This window comes from Gallinula chloropus (assembly GCF_964237585.1).
Source record: "Gallinula chloropus genome assembly, chromosome: 2".
NCBI classification, from domain to species: domain Eukaryota; kingdom Metazoa; phylum Chordata; class Aves; order Gruiformes; family Rallidae; genus Gallinula; species Gallinula chloropus.
The window spans coordinates 132,698,486-132,719,924 of NC_140086.1; the positions used below are offsets into that span (position 1 = coordinate 132,698,486).

Here is a 21,439-nt window from a genome sequence, read left to right on the forward strand (position 1 = left end):
TCATCTAGGTCCGAGTGTTTATGCAGCGGAGACTGGCCACTAGGGCTAAAGACCTGGATTATCTGAGCTCAGCTGCCTGCTGCAAAGTCTGTCGTTGCCGTTTTGGAAAAAAAAATTCCCAAGCCCGATCTGTTTACAGTGAAAGTTGACAAAGGGTGGTGAAGTTGGATCTTTCCTAAACTCTCCTGCTTGGAACCTGAGACTTGCATGCCATGGATCACACACTCTTTGGCTGCCTGCGCAGCCCCCATGCCACTGCGCAGAGCTTGCACCCTTTCTCCCAGTCTTCTCTTGCCTTGCATGGAAGATCTGACCACATGTCCTACCCTGATCTGTCTTCTTCTTCTTCCTCTTGCATAATAGCGGGATACCCCAATGAGGAGGGCATGTTTGCCAGCCAGCATCATAGGGGGCACCACCACCATCACCATCACCACCACCACCACCACCAGCAACAGCAGCACCAGGCTTTGCAGACGAACTGGCACATTCCTCAGATGTCGTCTCCTCCCGCCGCAGCCAGGCACAGCCTCTGCCTTCAGCCCGACTCAGGAGGACCCCCGGAGCTGGGCAGCAACCCCCCCGTCCTGTGTTCAAACTCTTCCAGCCTGGGCACTAACACCCCCACGGGGGCAGCGTGTGCGCCAGGGGACTATGGCAGGCAGGCTCTGTCCCCGGTGGAAACAGAGAAGAGGTCCGGCAAAAGGAAAAGCGACAGCTCAGGTAACGGCTCACGCTTTCCCCTGCGGGGCGGGACCCCCGGGCGGAGGGTGCCGGGGGAAGCGGCGCTGCCGGGCCGCGGGTGCCCCCCCGCCGCGGTGCTGGCCCGGCTCGGCTGGCCCCGGCCCGGCCGGCTCCCGGCCACCGCGGTGTTCTCGGCGTCCGCTGGCACCGGGCTGCCGGGTCGCTCCTTCCCTCGGACGCGCTCTCGGGATCTCTGTCTTCAAAGCAAGTTTATTATGTCTGTGGACCGGGGTGGGGGGTGGGGGGCAGTGGTGGTGGAAGAGAGGAATAAAAAGGAAAAATCCAGCACGTGATAGAGCATGAAATCAAGGTGGTGGCGGTGGTGGGGGGAGAGTTTCCTACAGTCAAGGAGAGAAACGTGTGTAGTTTTGGTGAGGATATTAGCATCTGGTCCCGCGCCCCCCTCCCCCCTGCCCGGTACGCCACCTCTGCTTCAAAATTCAGAATATAGCGCGCTCCGTCCCCTCCGCCCCTTCACCGCGGAGCTGACTGCGGTGCCGAGGCGATTGCACAACGCTTGGAAACTCTGCCTTGGACGTGGGGATTCGGGAGAGGGGATGGTGCTTCGCTGCCCTGTAGGATCTGGGTGCGCCTGCATCAAATACTCGGCGTGAAAGGGGCAAGATTTGGAGCCCATAAAGCAAAAGGGGGATCGGGAGTTTTCGAAAGCTGCTTCACTTCAATCTGCTGTTGGCGGGGGTGGAGGGAAGGAAGGAGCTGTCTGACTTTTAATATCACTGCAATTCTTGCTTAAAGACGAACATAAGCACACGTAGGCTTGCAGACATTACAGGGCGATGATTTGGCATCGCTGAGCGTGCAAAAAAACCCTTGACATAATCTCTGCTTTTTAAAAACACGAAGCCTGTCAAAGTCCCAGTCTGACAAAAGCCACTCGGCGAAGGCTGAAGGCTACGCGACTGATGGCACTTCCGTTAGAGCGTGCATAAACCAGAGGGTCATCAGAAATACACTGAGACAGGCAGGAGCTGCTGGAAAAAGAGAGGGCTCAACAGTCTGAAAACTCAGGAGCAGGCGTAGCAAATTGTTATCGAGGAAGAGAAAGTGAAAGGCTTTTCCAGATCTTTATGAAGCTCACAACTGAAACCGTGACCTCTTTCACTGGAAATGTTGTAAGCTTGGTAAAGTGGTAAACAACAGAAGCTATTTTAAAAAATAACCCTCAAGGATACCATCATTTTCCTCATTGTCCATTACGTTATTCTACAGTAATTCAGAGTGGGTTTAACTGAACCTCGTCTTACTTAGCTGGTAGACAGGCTGAACGCTCTCCTAAGATTAAAAGTCACATTTAGTTAACATACTGGTGGCAAAACCTATTGTTGCATCTTCATTGCATTTTATGAGAGAAAAGGAATTCTCAGATTTCAAGAGGTGTATGAGTAATACTAAAATTCGAGTCCCCATTTCTACTGGGAAAATAACTGGATGCCTGTCAGCGCAAGGATGTATTATATTTGTCAATCTATTTAAAGCTGAAGGGAAAAAGGAAATCGGTCCCTTTCACTATCAGGGAAGTATCTGTATTGCTTTCTGTTTATTTCATTTTGTACTGCAAACAAAAAAAATCCAACTCCCAAAACCTTTGGGGAATGTCACAAACCTTACCCTCAAGTGAGTGGAGCTTTCCATTGGATTTAGTGGACAAGGGTTCGAGCCTTTAAGCCATGGTTATGCTTATCTTGCGCTGTACTCCAAACCTCACTTTCTAAGACTTTCTGAAGATCAAGGCAGGTAACTATTTCCTCCTCCCTTCCCCTAAGAGAAACACACTATGTCCGTTCACACAATTGTGAATCTCTCGAATTGAAAATCGGCATCTTTTCAGTACAACTGAGTAGCTGCTGTGTCTTTGGTTTTTCTTCAGGAAAAGCCCGAGTTCTGGACTGAACATTTAACCCCACCCCTTTATTAATCCTGAACTCTCATACTAGATATTTACTGCCCTCCTAATGTATGGCAGCAAGAACTATTTTTAAGTCGCCGCGTTTCTATATCTGTCATCCATAATTGCCCCTCATTTGATTGAAAATCATCTCTTCTTTTAAACAAAATACCATACTTGAAAGAATTTCATCCTTGTCTTCCCCACTTTCTGGAGGCATATTCATCACACTTGGAACTACTTCAATAGGCATTTGTATAAAATCCTAATAGTAAATAACTAAGAAGTGAAGAGGGACTGTTTAAGTTTCAGTGCCAGCGTTCTGAGACAATTATTAATGCTCTTGCTTATTTACAGTTGTATTTCCTCTCCTTAAGCATATCACTTAAAGCCACAGAATGTGCAGTGTTTTCTTGAGCACGGAATCTGTTCCACATTTTGGAGCTGAATTAACCTTAGGCTACCCTTTTCTTGCACTACTTTGCTTTCATTCCTCAAGGTTTAAGATCAGGAACGTTGACTCACAAAACTGAGTTTGAAGAAAGTAAAACCTGGAGATACCCTGTACCCTTTATCTCCCAAACTAGTAACTATTATTCAGCCACACAGATACTCTGAAAATTTACCAGCAGAGACACAGCATTTTGCTTGTTTGTTATGATGGTGGGAGTGTGATTTTTAAAATTATAAACAAAAATCCAGAGGGTGAACAAAATTTTGGATGATGGACTCTGTGTTTGTCCGCGTGCTTGCTCTTTTTCGCTGGAATTCACATCTTACAGGGGGAACGAGAGGATAGAAATATTTGTGCTGTGCTCAGTTGCCCTTCTGTTTGGGTTTGAGAAAGTAAGGTGAAGTGTGCTTTTGTGGTAGTTTTACCCTGCCTTACTTAAAGTTTTCTTTTGCCCTAACCCAGGTTTTAAGCAGTTTGGGAAGTTCCCTTTGAAGATATTGAATAGGCTGCTACAGAACAGGGTGAAATTGTCAACTGTTCTTGTTGTAAAGGACGGGGAAATGCTGCTAACTTAGTCATCGCCTCCTGCATGCTACAGCTGTCAGTGTCTCCAGGTTTTGCAGTCGCTCTCTCATTATCTTCAGAACATTCCTTTCAACCTGCGTAGGCCCAGAAGTGGGTCAGTAAACTTGTGTTTCAGTTGAGGAGTGATGCACACAAATCTTTAGATGTTAACATTTTGCAGTGAATAATAGCATCTGTATCCTTGCCTTTGTAACCCAGCTCTGCGTATGTCAAGGATGTAGGAGTAAAAGGCCAATACTAAACTTGAGGATAGGTTTGCAACTAAATTTGCTTATTTTAAAGCACACTAATGGTCAGAATTATCTGTGTGCTAATGAGGTGCGGATGAAAACCATGCTGAGTGTATAAAAAACATATTCTTGGAGTGCTTTGTTGCTTTGTGGTACGAGTTGTTCTGTATGGAATATTTTAGATTTTTTTAATGCCTCCTCATTACTTGACAGTGACTTTTGAGGCCATTTTCTTTCTGGTTTTTATCGAGTAGGTTTTGATTCTCAGACGATGCAGAACACATCAAATGCAAAATTACTACCGCGATTGTCTAGGTTGGCTTACTCAGGCCCAAGTTTTAAAACTTCAGTCAGGGAGAAAGCATATGAAAGTCTATATCAACAGTGTAATTGAGTTTTACTGAGAAATGCAAAAAGAAAGTGATTCTGGTAGCCTTAAGGAAGGCAAAAATGTTATGGCAAAAAGAATTAAAATAAGCAGAACTACACTGAAAAGATTAGGGGATGGCTGAGTACTGTGGAAGGAGCACTTCTAAGCACTACTATTATTCAAACATTTAATTACAATAAAGAAATATGTGCTTTAAGTTAATTTGATTCCAGTTAAAGTCTAATGTAATTAAACACATGCGTTCAGTCATGAGAAGCCCTTTTTTTTTTTTTTTTAATTTGACATGGAAAAATGTGTTTATGCAGATTTCCAAGTGAAGTCTATCAGGTAATTATTCATATTTTTTTCACTGTATTTAAAATAGTATCATATAGAAACACTGCTGCTAAACCTACAACGACATTTCAGGAATCCAGTGTTTCAATAGCTGCTGTGCTCGGTATTGTTCATTGACAAATCACATGAAAAGAAAATAATACTCTCTTTTTCCAGTGTTTCAACATCTTTTATAACTTACCTATTCTCAACATGCAAGCAGTAAAACGTTGTATCTCCAGGGAATTTATTTTAAACACATCTAAATATCATAAATCATATGTACTTGTTTGAAATGGTCTCTAAAAAGCAGGACATTTTGATAAATGATCATAAATACTGTGAAATCATGGGTTTTGAGGACTTCTGATTGGTTTCTGAAACACATCAGTAAGAAAAATGAGCTGCACTCCTGTAGTCAAAAAGAACTGTGCAACTGATTCATCAATATGTCTGTGCTTTTCAGCATGGTTGTAAACGGAAGCAAGAAAGAATACCTAATAAAACATAGTTTTTCTGGAAAGAGTAAATTTGTTTGATACCCAGCACTAAAGCATTGCTTACCATTAAAAAACCCCAAACAAACAACAAACAGACAATATCCCTTATCCCCAGTTGCATAAATGAAACAAGTTCAAAATCCAATAATCACAGTTTTAGGAGAAAACTTTTAAGGCTGATTGCTTAGAAAATGTTGGGCTACCTAGTGGGCTACTTGCTCGATTGTTTAATAGATGAAATTTTGCAATGCATTCACTTTTGCTCTCAGGAAATTTAATCACGAACTTTTCTAGGACTGTAAAATTTTAGAGTACTATTTTACTGGTACTTTCTCAGAAATCTTTGCCCCAAACCAAAGAGTAATTTTGTGTGAACAGATACATACAGCCTCTAATTAGGTATTTCTGTCTGTTTATATGTATTATTCAATAGGATTTACACCCCCCTCTCCCCTTTTAGTAACTTTGGGGTCCCAATCCAGGTGATTACTGGCACACAAATGTCTTTGTGAGAAGATCTGTTGACTCTGGTGGAAATACTGAAGTGCTCAAGGATTTTTTTTTTAAGCCATTGGAACTCAATTCTGTCACCCTGTTTTAAATTTTTGGCACAGAAATGTAATCGCTTGTTATTCTTTTATCATTTAGTATTAACCACTTATCAAGGATCCCAGTCTTCAAAGCAAAGTTACCGAGGGATCTGGATGAGTAAAAAGCATGGTGCTAGAACCAAATGCAGAAGGAGATGTGGACAGATGTGGGTCAAAGATACAAACATTCTGTCAATATCTCGAGAAAATGTCACTAAAATGTTTCAAAAATCACGGTTGTAGCTACCTTTCAGGGTTTTTAAAGTGCTGTTGCATGGTAAGGAAAGAAAAATGCTCTCTAATTCTTGCAGATATTTATCGATAAAATACAAAGATCGTCTTGTTGGGCATTGCAAATTCAGCATTATATATCTAAAAATAGACTTTTAATGTCTTTGTTGTTAACATCCTAGGATAAAATTTATCCTAACATATCTAGCTTAAGTTTTCTAGTATTTTGCACAGTAAGTCATCAGGTTCCAGATTTTTTTGTCAGACATTGCCCTTTTTAGACATGCTAATGATTTAATAAGTGCTTTTTAAATTGAGCCTGTTAATCTGCATATAATTTGCTGTTTGGAAATACTCGTTCTTCAGTGATGTCATGATTCAGTTTGCCGTATCTTTGAAGTCCTCAAGAGTGGGACTGAGCTCCATGTCTTGAAATTCAAAAGGAAGGTGACATTATCTTTGCCGCTGCCTGCTAATCTGATGTTGCTCACTGGACTATTGCTTTCAACAAACACAATGTTACATGGGCGCTGTAGCATGTTGCTTTCAGGAGCAAAATGTATTCTACTAAGCAGTTTAGCTAGTCTCTGGAAAGGAAGCAAAATAAATCTGGTTTCATCTGCTAGAATGAGCAAAGTTTAAATCCATCTAAATCCATCAGCTCAATATAGTCACAGCGGGGTTGGGTTGAATCCTTATTTTTGCTGTGTTATCCTGTGTCCTTGTTCTAATACACTCAAGAATGCAACTTGAAAGGATGTGAAAGGAAAGTCATATTTTTAAAATATAAATACTTGCATATGTCGTTAATAAGGTTTCTAACTAAAATGGCGTGGTGTTAGAGAAGTTTGATAAACAGTGCTTGAGGCTACTTCATTACATCAGTGCACAGCTGGGCACTGAACCCGGCCTTATGATTCGTCTCGGGCCTATGCCCTATTCTCTTATATCTGTTTTCCCAACCGGTACGTTGGCAGTAACCAGTGCTTCCATTCGATTTGTAAAATACTGCAGACTTTTGTTTAATGAAAAGCTTTGTGTGTGTGTATGTGTGTGTGTGCGCTTGCTTTTTATAGTAAGCTTTAAAGACTTACAGATCTGCACCACCATTTCTCAAGTATTGCTGGTGGCAGGGTAAGAGGAAGATGGTGAACTACCCCGCAGAAAAAACCCAAACCTTCCTGCCGCTACTCAGCAGGGCAATGGCATCACCTTTTCCAGCATGAGCTTATGTCGTTTCATAGGTGTGCACAGCAAGAAGTCACTTGACTTCTGGGGTGAGTGTCCCGGGGTCTTTGAGGACTGGATAGCTGCCTTTCTTTTGTATTTCATGAAAGTTTGAATTCAAAGATGTAATTGTGTTGGATGCACACAGTCCAGTCTATTATGCATTTTAGGTATCACTAAATCATTAAAAAAGTTATTGAAATAAGTGGTTTGTAAGCATACGTGCTAAGGGAAGTTTCAGCTGGACACTCAGATGACAAAACTACCACTAATTTTTTGGTAGCACCCGATTTGAGGCCGTACGGTTTTACTATGAATGTAGCTTAGCTTGGGAGAAGGAGATAGACCAGTTAGCCGTGCTAGTGCTTATGCTTTCTGTGATGCGCTGTCTTGTGTGCTTCCAGCGGCAAACACAGCAAAGGAATGCTTGTTTAAAGAAACACTGCTGCCATCAGTCTTAGTTTTCTAGCGTTTGTTGTCCTTGTTATTCGTTTACATATTTCAAAATCTCCGCCCTTTGATAAGTTTACCTAAACTCTATCCATTAAAAGTAATATTTTAATAGACAAAAATTTAAATTCTATGTTGCTTTTTTATATATATATATATATATATATATATATTTGTAATGTCACTAGGGCAGAGTTGCAGAACTGTAAAGTGGGTAAAACATTAATATAATGGGACATAGTAGTAAACAGTTCACTGTAATACATGAGAAGGTGCTTCTGAAGTCTTCTACTAAACATAAATAGACAACTTAGACTGTCAAGATACTACTTGTTAACATCAGTGATATTAAAGGTGTAATATTAGATTAGGGAGGATATTGTTCATTTTGAGATCTTGGATTTACAGAACACCGTAACACATCTCCTATGCAGAATGTGAGTTTATTTTCCATATGGAATTTGATTTTGCAAATAGTTTTGGAGCTAGGTTACTTGACTGGGAGTTGTGTATGTTACTACATAGGCATACGATTATACATTGAAAGAAAAATCAGAAATCACCTTTGGAAATTGGAATTTGGAAATTGCTTAATGCAATCATTCAATACTACGTAGTTCAAAATCACTGGAGCTTCTTGCTCAATACAAAGGAAAAAAGAAAAAGGAGTCTGAACTTTGTATTGAAAATTACCTCTGCTGAATAAACCTTGCAGTTAGTGGGAAAGGGGGCTCTTAAAATACTTTAATAGAAGGATACATGCATGAAAACTTAACGGTTATTTGAAAGAGAAGTTATTTTGTACTTGAACCTATGTTTCCTTTTATCTTTCTTTTCAACAAATGAAACAAAATAATTGACCAAACACAGAAGAAACAAGTCTCAAAGGAATGAGTCAAATCTTTCATTTATGATGGAAGAGCATAGTTCTACTAAACCAATAAAATCCAGTGGATTATGAAACCCTAACTGGAAGCCAAGTAATCTTTTTTTTTCTTTCTTTCTTTCTTTTGCTTCTTTTTTTAAATTTTTTTTATGAAGCTGCTTCTTGGGCTAGAGAAAAACTGGTTGATTGAACATTATTTTATAGCAAATAGGATATGAAAAACTAAAACTGAAACAGATTACTGAATGCTTTTAAAAGTCCTTCTTCCTTCTACATTCTCTCAGATCTCTAATAGCTTTTTTTTTATTATTTTTAGCAAGTAAGACTGAACAAATGCTGCCTTACATAAACTGCATTAGATGCATTTTAGTAGCCTCTGCCACCATTGTGAGTTTTAATTCTTAGACTGTAATCCTACGATGATGCTAGTATACATTTAATTTTGGATGTTGGGAGATGAATGCAGTCTTGAGTGTGCCGAAATCAAAAGTAACTACAGAGTGGAGCCAGGATCTCACAGCAGAAGTAGTCCTATTACTTTGATATGAACACACTTGAAGTTAAGTGTATGTTTACACATTTTTGTGAATTGGGGGTATTAGTCACTTAAATTTACCAAGCGGAAAAAACTGTTTCCCACTTTGGTCCTCTAAAAATAGATACTAAAAAAATCTGTCAGACATATGTGGACTGACAATATAGCTCTAAAGAGCACTGAGTGAACATCGGGGTTTTGTACCTGCCAAGCAGAAAATGGCTTATTCTGGAAGTGTGCAATCCACCCCGAGTGTGCTGGGGGCCTTCTTTAGAAGGGGGCGTTTTTACAGGGTGGGTGATACTCCTCAGGCACCCGGGTCTCAGTAGCTTTTCAAGCCTTTAATTTTCTTCCAGCTGATGCAGAATATCAGAATGCTATAGGGCTCATTCTCATAGGATATGTGGACAAGAAATACCTACTGGTTAAAAAGTGCTTATTACCATAAAAACAGTAGGAACAGTGATTAGATGTCTCCTAAATTCAATAAAATATCAGTTGTTTCGGTGAAGGAAAAGGAACTGAAGTCAGATGTGTTGATGAACTATACAGTGGTATATTTTGCAAGGCTTTGGTATGCTAAACTAAGCTGGTAAAAATGATGTAAATGGAAGCCTGAGAGACTACAATGATGTCAAGTGCTTGAAGATGCCTCATGAAACTTTGTGCTTAGGTTGCCAGACAGTATTTTCTGCCTGAAGGAATATGAAATCTAATAGGGGCTAAGGCATGGTCACTCCTTTTGAATTGATATTTTTTGAATTAGACTTTAAAACCTAGTAAAAGTCCGCAAGTCATACTCACCTTACGCACGGCTTAGGGAGAACTGAGAACGTTACAAGTCCTTTGCATTTTGGAATTACTGATGCGGTCGACTCAAAAGTGACAGAGTAGTATTAAGCTCCTTTTGTCTTTTATTTTTTCTTTCTATATTCTTGTTTTGGGAGTACCACAATGACCTCAATCCACAGCTGTGTGTTAAGTCTTTGCGTTCCTGAGGACATTAGAACAATGTGCACTAATGGTCTCCCTTCCCAGCTCCTTCTCCCTCCCTCGCTTCCTTTTTTACACAAGTCCATGCTGAAGGAGTGTAAGCCTGTATATCCCTTCAGTTTCCATTTATCCTTGCAGAATGAACACTTTTTGTTCGTTGCAAAACAAAAACCACCCAGCCTTTACCTTAATCAGATTTCCATTAGATGTTATCCTACAGTATCTTAAGAACCGCCGGCGATCTGCTAAGTAGAACAGTGCCGTTAGTTAATGTTAGTCTATTAGGCAATACAAGGTGAAACAGTTATGGTTCAGTGGAGTAGAGTCAGATAAAAATAGAAGGCTTCATTAGCAGTTGTCCATAAGGTGTTTTGAATTTGCAAGATTATATTTCCTTCTGTTATTGCCACTTTCTGGATTTTCTAACAGGTAAAGAGAGTGACTTCTGCCTGTATTATTGTTTTTATGAAACAATGTATTATTATTAAAGGTAGTAAATAGAACAACTTAAATTATAAATTAAAAAAAAAAGTGAATACACGCAGGAGAAAAAGCTGGAGATGAGGGTGGAAATATTTCAGATTGGTTTACATTATGAAGAAATGCGCTGCCAAACTTTCCTGTAGCTTTGGTTTAGCTTTGCATTTTAATTTTTTTTTTCCCCCAGATCATTCTGACCCCTTTGCTTTTTACACTTCAATACATTGCTATAACTTTATGAGGCAAACGTCTTTATTGCTTTAAAATGAGGGTATGTACAGAAATCTTAACAGTATTCAAACCCTATAAAGCTATCTTTATTTCACTGTTCCAAACTGAAATTTAGACATGCAGAGAAGGCGCCAATTGAGTTTACAGTCTGCTGGCATGAGAAATATCAGAGATTTAATGTTTTTGTATTTGCAAACATATCACCAGAGCTTTGCCAGACATGACACCCAAACAAACACTTCTTTTGGATAGAGGTGGTGTGTTTCAAGTACAGTGGCTAAATGCGTCCAGCCGTTTTGAAGTAAGTTTGGTGAAATACAGCTTATGGAATGACCCAATCCTTCAAAGTTTTTGGAAAAGCTGTTTCCTTCCCTCCTCCAGAAGTCACTCAGTACTTTGCCAGTCTGTGTACTGATGCTCTAATCCTGTTGAAGGTTAGGTTACTGTGTGTAATTGTCTTGGAATTAACAGGATAATGTTGAAAAAAATTAAGCAGTCATGCTGGTTGCTACTCTGTCATTGATTCCTTCATCTCAATGGTGTGCAGCTAAGAAATGTTTGTAGTTCCACAACATATGGGTAGATACCATAAAAATATTATTTATGGAGGCTCTGCCCTGCTTTGTGTTTTTCAAGCATGTTTCCACAGCTAATTGATGGTCTTAATTCACACACACTCGCACAGACTAAAGGCTGCATAGATGTTTATCTTGAAACATATGGTTGACTTGATTATGGAGATAAGTGGAAAGCTTGATGCTACCCATATAGTGGAGTCTGGCAACATGTTATTGCTGGCCTATTAATTAAAAGGATCTTGTTAATGTATCAGCAGAGTCTTATTGCAAAAAGCAGAGGTGAAAACCTCACTGAGCTAGAAATGCAAGAAATACTGCTCTTACATGAGATGTTCATATGAATCTGCATGGAGCCTTACTAGTTCAGAAGTTATTTGGCAGGGGATATGGGCTCCCTAAATACCTCTGGAAGAGTATTTTTGAAAATTTTGGAACCGAAGCAAGTCCAGGGAACATATTTATGTATAGCACACATAAATAAGGTCTCACTAATCAGCCTTTGCACCTTATCTTCCATGTCATTTAACATCTCGCATATCTCTGCCATAAAGCCTAGGAGCTAGTTTTGGGCAGTTAAGGTCTGTTTCTGTATAAAAGCAGACAGCGTTTCCTTTCCTTCTAGGTCAAGAACAAATAGATACAGAAAAAAAAATGCAAGGAGACCTGGAGTAAGCACAAAATACCTTTTTTTAGGGCAAATCAACTTTGTCCTTGGTTTCCCCAGTATGAGACAGTGGGTTACTGTTTCTGAACAGGGTGAGAACTATGGTTTAGAAGATCTTATTTTTCCGTTGGAGTTTGCAAGTTGCTTTTATCAATCTTCTCTCTCTTCAATGTGTTTTAGGACTGTTTTGCAAATGACTTTTACACCGCTTAGCAGAAATTGAATCCTATTTTCTTGCCCTGGCCCTCTCTTGACTCCTGCCTTTAACCCTGACAAAACCAAAGCTGAAGAAATGATCTTACATCTCAATCATACCCACTTCAAATTCCCTTCCTAGAATCCTTCTTCTGGTTCCAGCTTATCCTCTCAGAGTTAAACATTTCCCTGTAAAGTGTTGCCCAACTGCTGCTCAGCCAGCATTTTGGATCGTGTTTCTTATCTACCTCAATGCTTTCTCTGTGCTGTCTGAAGCGTTTTCTTCCTTTTTCCATTCACAGTCTTCTCTGCCTTCTGTAGAGCTCACGTACATGCAAAAAACTCCAGAAGCAATATTTTGCCATTATTCCATTGGCCACCAACCATCGTTTTACTGTTAACTTCCTTTTGGTAACTGTAGGTCAGTCATAGCTCTTCTATGCATTTATGATGTGTAGGGAAAGTGCAAGGCTGAGAGTAAGGGGGGATGGGGACTAAAAAAAGATGTTTCATGTGCTCTGTCTTATCTTCTCAAGGTTTTAGCTTCATAAGAGTGTGCACCACAGAGCAGATTCTGTAAACAGCTATAGCGGAAACCAAGTGTGATCCAGACATGACAATGCTGATGGTTGATATTTAATACCAGTGATATACCCAGTGTTGAGCAGAGCCTTGTGTAAAAAGGGAGTATCTGAAACTAAGCCAAATGGGTGAAAAAATAGAAACTAACTTTCTTAAAGTGTACTCTTTTAATTCCAAGATTTTAGGTAATAATTACTTGTGCCAGAAGGAATGTGCTTCAAAGAAAGTAAAGTCTCATTTTGAAGGGCCCCATAAACTCTTTAAATAGCATTGGCAATTTGTCCTTTCACTCAAGTTTTCTCTAAGAATAATTTTGAAAACAGTGATTTACTTTTTTTTGGTGTATGATTCCCTTTTGTTGATACAGTAGACATTGACATACATTTTGTACCTGTGTGCGTGTGCATATGTGTATCAAATCAAAAATACCATCAGCTAAGGACATGGATAGTCAGGTCACTTGATTTGACTAGACCAGCACTTGTTTATACTGTGTTATTTTATTTCTAAATGTCTCTTAGAAGTTTGGGGAGGATGAGGGGGCTGCAAGCAGGGAGAGAAAATAAAAGGTACAGGAGTGGTACATTCAGAATGCTTGGGCGTGGAAATTTTGCAGGTTTTTTCAGTATCTAGAGTTTTCCAGTGTAATATCAGCAAACAGAGTGCATGGTAAAATTACAAACGATATTAAATCTGAACTCTGGAGACATAAATTCACATGAGGATCAGATCACAAGATTGGCTGCTTTCCGGCTAGTCTCCAGTGGGCTTTTTTCCATATCACAAAAATCACCATACAGTTTGGCACAACCTTCAGGCTCAGTGAGGAGGGTTCTGTTCCAGGACTGAAATAGCCAAAAGCACTAGATGCCAGAAGTGAGGTGCATTTGCAGTGTAGGACGGAGACAGTTTTACAGCTTTTGTCTCAACTCCTCTTTCCCCTTGCTAGGAATAAATCTCTTCAGGTTTTGGTAAAAGTTCTATCAACTTTATAGAGGAAAGAGAGAGGAATGAGACGCTAACCTTAGTATTTGTGACTTTATAACTAATGTAAACCTAGAAGTGTGTTGTGCCAGTAACTCACATTTCTGCAGCACACATTATAATCTAATAGAGAGTATTTGAGAAGAATTAAAAAAAAATGATTGTGAACAGATTCTTTTCTGGTCAAAATTAGAAAAAAAATTTAAACAAGAAAGTTGTAGACTTCTGAAAGTGATGGAGTCCCACTCCCTTCCCCCACCTCCCATCAGCAAGCTGATGTTTCCAGCAACTTCAAAAACAGAAGACTTCTCTGTAATCCTAAATGTACATAAGGAACAGATTAAAGTCCTGATTTGTGAAAAAATTTGAGCATATGCTTAAGAACCATTGACTTCAATGGGAGTTAAACATGTCCTCACACACGCTTCTTGAACTGGAGACTAATAAGGATATTAAAAAGGATCAAGAGGCTGCTCCCCTTCAGGAAATGCTGCAAAACTGATAGCTGAAACCTTTTTTTTTTGTGTGTGTGTCATAATCATACTGTCTTTTATCACTACCCTTCTCACCTCACTTCCAACCTTCACAAAGAGGAGAGAATGGCCCTGCTGGCCCTCTCTTCCCCATTGTTCCCCTCTCTTCTGCATGCCACTTACTGCTAGGTTAAGCTTTCTTGGGTTCCAAAATGGAGAGGAACTATAGACTCTGCAGTCCCTATTAGTGATGCCATTATTCCCAGTGTAATGAATGTGAATGATGGTCAGATGGTACAGTGGATGATGGTTGAACAACCCTCCTGAGAGTATTAATTACAAGATAATTAATTACCTTGCTGTCTAGCTATGCAGACCTAGGAATGATTGGAAAGACATAAAACACAGTACAGTTAAAAAAAAAAAAAAAGAAAAGACAGGAAACCTTAGTGAAAAAGTCACACATAATTTACCTAGAGGAATCCTATTTACAGGGAAAAAGGAACCTCCCCACCAAACAGCAATCCATATTAATATTCTTTTATTAGACGAGTGACAGATGGAATGAAGTAGTGATGACTAAAAGGCTTGAGTGTGGGTTGATTTCTTTCGATTCAATATGACAAAACAGGTTATGTATATGGTTTGTGACTGTGGTACTCATTTATTAAATGCTCATTTGGACTTTAAAAATAGCTTGGCTTCATTAGCAGTCTCAGGAAACAGACTCCACGGTGTAATAAATCTCACTTGCAGGAATTTTGGCCTGATACTCATCTTAAAATACTCCGAACTTTCTTTTTTTGAACCTTGTCTCACGCTCTACTACAGTCCTAAGTAATTTATCCCTTCCCTTCATCATCCAGCTTTAGAAGGCAATTCTGCATCCTTATACACAGGATAAGTTAGTTTGGAGATGAGTCTTTGTTCTTAACTTCAAGTCATTTATTCCAAATCATTCAACTTTATTTTCTTAATGAACTCTCTTTGTACAACTGAAGGTCAGAGGTAACTTTGGCATAATGGCTGTTTAGCATAGAATAATTTATAGAAAATAGTTGTGTAAGAATCATAAAGCTGTAGAAACATTGAACATGAATAAGAATGCTCCTTAGGTATAGGAAAAGCTGAAAATGGACTCTATGTTTCTTTCCGTCCCCCATATTTTATTAAATTAGCTCATGTAAATTAGTAAAGATGTTTCCTGCCATCTCTGTTTACGTGCTTCTTGAAGCAGCTTTCTTTCATTCAAATCAGAAAATACACAGATTTCCATCCTTGGTTTCATGTTTTGACTGGTGGCTGTTTCTGTTGTTGCTGTATGTGCTGCAAAACTAAAATGAGATTCCCAGTTCTTTGTTTTTGTCCAGTGGAGTCTACTTGTTCATGAACATGCTTGAAAGCATTGAGTGTTTCAGTACTCACCATGGTAAACCTGCAAACGTTGTGTGTTCTTAAGCAGAGACATTCTTAAAATGTTTGTATTTGTACATTTCTGCAGAACGTGTTTTTTCCATAGTGGGAAGAGGGCCGGGAACAGACTATTACCTTACCAGGGTTAGTATCAGATAATTCTATGCATTTCCTATGCCATTGGTTTTAATTGCAGATATATGGCACTATCACGTATTTCTATTTGCTTGTCCTAACAGTTGCCTTCCAAGATTCAAATACAAAATCTTATGATTACTTAGGGCAGCTTCAGCCATTGTAGGACAGAGCCCAGGCACCATGATGTATCCTGGACTCTTGCGGAGCACTGTAGTTCTGTAACAGGCTCTGCACAAGTCTAGGGTGGACATAATTGTCCTGAGCAGCAGGAATTCTGTAGCTTTAAAGCTTCCCTTAGCATGGTATGGCACAGCACACAGTGACTTATGCTCTACTTCCACATCATGATGTGATCTCCTTTATGGTTTCTTATAGAATTAATTTGGTAATTTTCTGATTCTTTCTGCTACTGTGTTTTGGATTATCCTTATCTGTACTGTCTTCAAATCTGTGATTTAATCAGTGTCCACTTTTTGATTACCAAATAAGATGGTTTCGTATTATTTTTAAATGTATTAAACAAAAAAATATATTTTCGAAAAGGTATTGTTTTAAAATATATATTTTTACAATGACTTTATACAAACTTTATGTCTGCTACTAATAAAAAAGAAAATATTGCAAATAGTCCCTAACTGGGCATTTTGCTAAGTTAGTGTTTTATTCATCTTATTATACTAAGGAATTTAAAAGCTAGAAAAGCTGGCGTTAAACCGAAAGGGCAATGGAAAGTTGGTAGCCTAAACATTTGTTTTGATTCATATGGAAGGAAAGAATTTGGACCAGATGCTTGAAAGAGCTCAGAACCCAGCAGCCCCCATTGTTCTTCATTTAGGTGCCTAACTGGTAACAGTCGGGTGTGCAGCTTTCTTGAAAGCTGATCCTTTTGTGTTGAGGCAGCTTTTAGGCTTTAGCCTATCTCTTCCTGGCTGTAGAACTTTAACTGTAAACATTTTATTCCAGAATTGTCCCTCATCTATATCCTTCAAGCATTTGCTTATAGTTAAGAGATCTATTGTTAATATTGCAGGGCTGCAACCTCTTCAGCATGTCCCAAAGTTTTAAAAATATGTGTCCCTCACATTGCTTTCATACTTGGGACCTACTCCTTTGCATCTGACACTTTAGCAGTACGTTTTCAAGGAGTTCAGCTGGCATGACTCTTAAAATGCAGCACGTTCATATGCTTTTGTTTGCTTTAGACTGGTAACCCTGTAAAGTACAACATATTTCAAAGAAACCAGGGCTATGTGCTTTCTTCTATAAAGTAAGCTCTCAGTCGTAGAAAATTTCTTGAGTGGGGCTATTGTATATGATGCTTGTGAATCACTGTGCTTATGCTTTAAGGATCAAAATGTACAGATGATCAAATTATACATAATTGCAGGATTGGGTTAAATCAAGATCAAACAAGGCATCCAGTGTGCCTTCCTGAAGTTAAAAAAAGGTTAATAATTCTTCCTTGAATTTACATAAGTTTTATATGAATGCAAACAGTTAAAATAGCGTTTGAACCTTTATTGTGCTGCAGGCTATGTAAGGTATATTTGATTTAAAAGTGCCATTGGACTCCACTCTTGGATTATGAGTTTTTAATATTTAGATAAAATTACTAAAAGGCAGGGGCTATTAGTAGGCTTAAAAGGCTAAGACTAAATTTTAATAAATAATACACTGTGCAATCCCTGCATCCCAAAAGTACAGAAGATGGCTGGGTGGCTTTGAAATAAGACACTGGAAATAAATCAAGGTGAAAAAATTTGAGTTTCCAGCTCTGATTTAGACTTGTACAAATTTATCTACTAGAACATTGCCCAGAAGTACCCAAGCAGTCTCCAGGGCTGGAAGTTAGCACACACAGTTCAGCATCATGATTTTGCCAGGTAAACCACCCCTGCTTAGAAGGAAGTGCGTTATTTTGGGCAAATCCCCATGACTATACTCCCTACAGGAGTCCCTGTGTAGTTTAATTTCCTACAGAGTAATTTCAGTTATCTTTACACAGTGCTGTAGTTATTCTATACTTTGGATTTTCAGTTTGTAAAATGGGAAAAACGAGCTTATAGTTCCTTATGTATAAACAGAGCTAAACCATTCAGGATGTCATGCTAGACTGAGGAGTAGGAGGAGTCAAAATGCAATGACAATTCCAGTTACTCACTGCTGGCTGAATTAGCAATCAAGGTATTTTTGAGCAGGTATGTATCTCCAAATAAAACTTTGAATTCTATCATTTGAAATAGAGGCATTTTTATAATTTTGATGATTTTTTGAGCCAATTATTGGCAGATGTGCTTTAGCCAACCATATGTATAGAGGTGATGTACAGATATATTTCTCTGCCTTAACAAATATTCCAGCTTCTTTCCAAATGGTGTGTTTGTTTGGCTGATGCACGACCTCAGCCAGACATTTTTCTGAAATTGAATCCAGATCAAATGGAAGGCCTGGCTGACTGGCTGGATCACAGCACTTGCCTTGATCAATGTTCCTCGCCCATATAGAAAACGGGCAGTTTTCAGGTTATCTGGGATTTCCAACACAGGTTCCTATATGTTATCCATAAATCTGTTTTACATTCTTTGACAGATGCAATTATCACATCCAGTCAGTATTTGAAGACTACAGCAACATAAATTCGGTAGTATCTTGCAATATATATTTAAAATTTATTCATTTTTACATTGAGACCACACAGTTCTTTGAGTAAACCTTCATGCGTTGCAAACCTACCAACTGCTGAAAACCATGTGCCTTTTCCTCTTGTTGGACTGAGTTTGATCAGTATGATTTGCATTGGGTCTCACTAATGTTTTATTGCTCCAATGTAAAATTCTGCTCTACCAGGAGATATTTTGACTTGCTGTATTGTGAATTGTCTCTCCAGAATGATGAAATTCTCTATGATCCTGAGATTTAAATGGAAGAGATGGGACACCCAGTTTTTTTCTTGACTGTCACTGACTGACTTGTTGCCAGGAGATATTCAACAGTCTGACTCATTTTCTTCTATTTTCAAGTCTAAATGTAGGCCATCAATACACCTGGATATTTTTCAGTACAGTGGTTACTACATTTCTGTACAGAACTCTCGGAAATTGTGTGAAAGGCGCTATATAAATGTAAAGAGTAGAGTGGATTAAATCAGACTGGATTTCTGGAATGCACATCACCCCTTACTATGAGTTCTCATAGTGTGGTTAGAGCCAGCCTGTACTGCATGAAAATTTTTTTGTGATGTCCATTTAACCAATAAATCTGTCATCGCTGACTGGTCTCCATTTCCTCTGAAATAAACAAATCACTATTAGGTTCTTTGAAGCAGCAGACTGCCAGGAAACACAAAAGTCACTTTTGCTTCATCCACGGAGATAAAGTAGTTAGCAAGTGGAAATGAGCTGCAACTGAAGGACCCTCAGTGTTCTCACACCTGCTAGAAAGTACAGTAGATTTCCACACAGCAGGAATTCAGACAAACCTCTGATCACTGTGTTCAGTGAAAGTGAGCTTGCCCAGCCAAGAAATGAATTGCAGGCCCTTGGAAACTACTTAAAGAAAGCCAGTTTCACAGGGACAGAGGAAATTTGAAAGAGTCCAGGGAACTCTTCGAGGTCTGTGGTGTCCATTATGTCATCTGCTGTTTGCCTGGCACCATCTTTCTGACCTCCACATTTCTCTGGCTCCGTTTTTGAATATGATGGTCCTCTGTTTGCTCTACTTGGTGTTTCATCCCACAGGGAATCTCTCTGTTCCTTGACTGTCTTTATTACTGCGTGTTTTCATGTGTAAGATTGCTTCTGTTTTGTCTTTACTCTTGAACTGGGATTTACTTCATTTAAATCTCTGTTTCCCAACAGTCTGTGGCTTAAGTCCTATCTCCTACCTCTTTTCAATGTGAAAAGTAAGTCTGATGTAACACTGATGAGAAAGGTTGTAGATGTTAAGCAAACAGATGTTGTGAAGGATAGGTTTTTGTAACTTACTTTATGTTGACTGGCATAGTTTGTGTCTTCATAGAAGTGAAGGGAAAATGTTCTTGTTAAAAATCTGAAGTTATTTTCAGCAAGGTAGCCTTAAGCTTTCTTCCCAATAAAACCTGATTTTTCATTTATACAAATGTCTACAAATATGAAAACTAGAAGAAACTGCTAGTGGAAGTTGATCTAATGACCGGAACTATCAATAATAGGAGAAAGATGACTTTTTGTAGGAAAAGCTAATGAATCTTCAGTAGGGGCCTGACCCAGCAAAAACTAATGAGAATTTTTAAATGGGTCAGGTTTGCAACATAGTTTATGAATAGTGTTGAAAAATCTTTTGTATTTCTTTATCAATTTCATTTTTATGCTCATTTCTAAATCATTTGATGTCCGTGAAGAGTTTTAACATCAGTATTTCCAATGACATTTTTTCTTTGATAGGAAACATTATTGCAGTTTCAGTAAAAGTTCCATCTTGGATTTAGATTCATAGCCAGGAGGGGTTTTTTGTCCTTAGACCTATAAATAAACTTTTTTTTTTCTTGTCTGAATCCTTTTACTTTCAGACTCACGCTGACATTCCACTCTAATTTTTATTGCTAGCAAATGTAATACTTCACATTTTAAACTCATGATAAGGTAGAAACTATTCTTGTAACTACTGCAAGCATAAACACAAGCTTCAGTTATATCCTGCCCAAACACTTACTGGAATCTCTATATTCAGATTGCTCTCTGATGCTTTGTGTACATACAGAGTTTTATAAGTTGATATGGACTTTTAAAAAAAAAAAAGTCTTTACCGGTAGTGACTTCAGGGGACATTCTTGCCTCTGTGCCTTTCTTGCCATAGACTGGGTGTTTGCCTGCTCCCAACACAGTGCTGAAGTATCTTCAAGATAGTGAAGAGAAACAGTGCTGTGCAGAACCAGGGAGATGTGCTTCACCACACCCTGTCCTTAAGCAGGAGCTTACCCCATCGCACGACCTCGTGTGAGGATAGGATGGGGCTGCCCTTCTTCCTTTATTGTTCTCTGGACTGCACTGGTGATGGGGAGATGTGAAAACAGACCCACAGTAAAATGGTATAAAACCATACCAAAGGTAGTGTGGCACTTGCTGTGGTGCCAGATGCCAGATCTAATTTGGAAAACTTCTGGAAATAACTCAGGGCTCCAGTTGACAATATATATTTCCTGGCTCACATTTAATCCTACATAAGTGGTGTTTCTGTCAATAACAGAACAAACGCAAGGAAAGGAAAGTCATGTATCTGTCTGCCCTATGTATGACAATTCAATTCGTACAGAATATACTACTTGTTTATAAAACTGGGATTAGTTTCCAAATTACATTTGCCAAAACGTCCTGAAATGAATCCACATACACTCTGAAAAAGTGCTTAGAGACAATTTTTCAAATGTGATTTTGGTAGCTTCAAGTCCTTAAAAGGCACATTTGTTGAAACTACACTACTGTCTAGGTCCTGATGTATAACAGACATAATTTGTGGTCATTAGGAATAAATAATGAGACGGTGGGAAGAGTTGGAGAGAACAGGAGAGATTGTAAAATTTGAATTTCCTCAAGATGCTATATTACAAATCTAGCTGGTGGGAATGTAGGAAATATGATGTAGAAGATACCAGGTCTGGTCATGCCTTATGTTTGTTGGTTTGGGGTT

The 21,439-nt window shown here is 39.0% G+C and overlaps 1 protein-coding gene across 1 annotated transcript in view; it reads left to right on the top strand.

The window, feature by feature from the left end:
* Nucleotides 1-212: 212 nt before the first annotated feature.
* MEOX2 (mesenchyme homeobox 2) overlaps nt 213-21,439 on the top strand; it is a gene marked incomplete at its 5' end in the record, with an annotated part of 52,705 nt that continues 31,478 nt past the window's right edge. The window contains one exon of the mRNA XM_084279989.1: nt 213-723. Coding sequence (XP_084136115.1) covers nt 213-723 — 511 coding nt within the window. The remainder of the gene's footprint in view (nt 724-21,439) is intronic.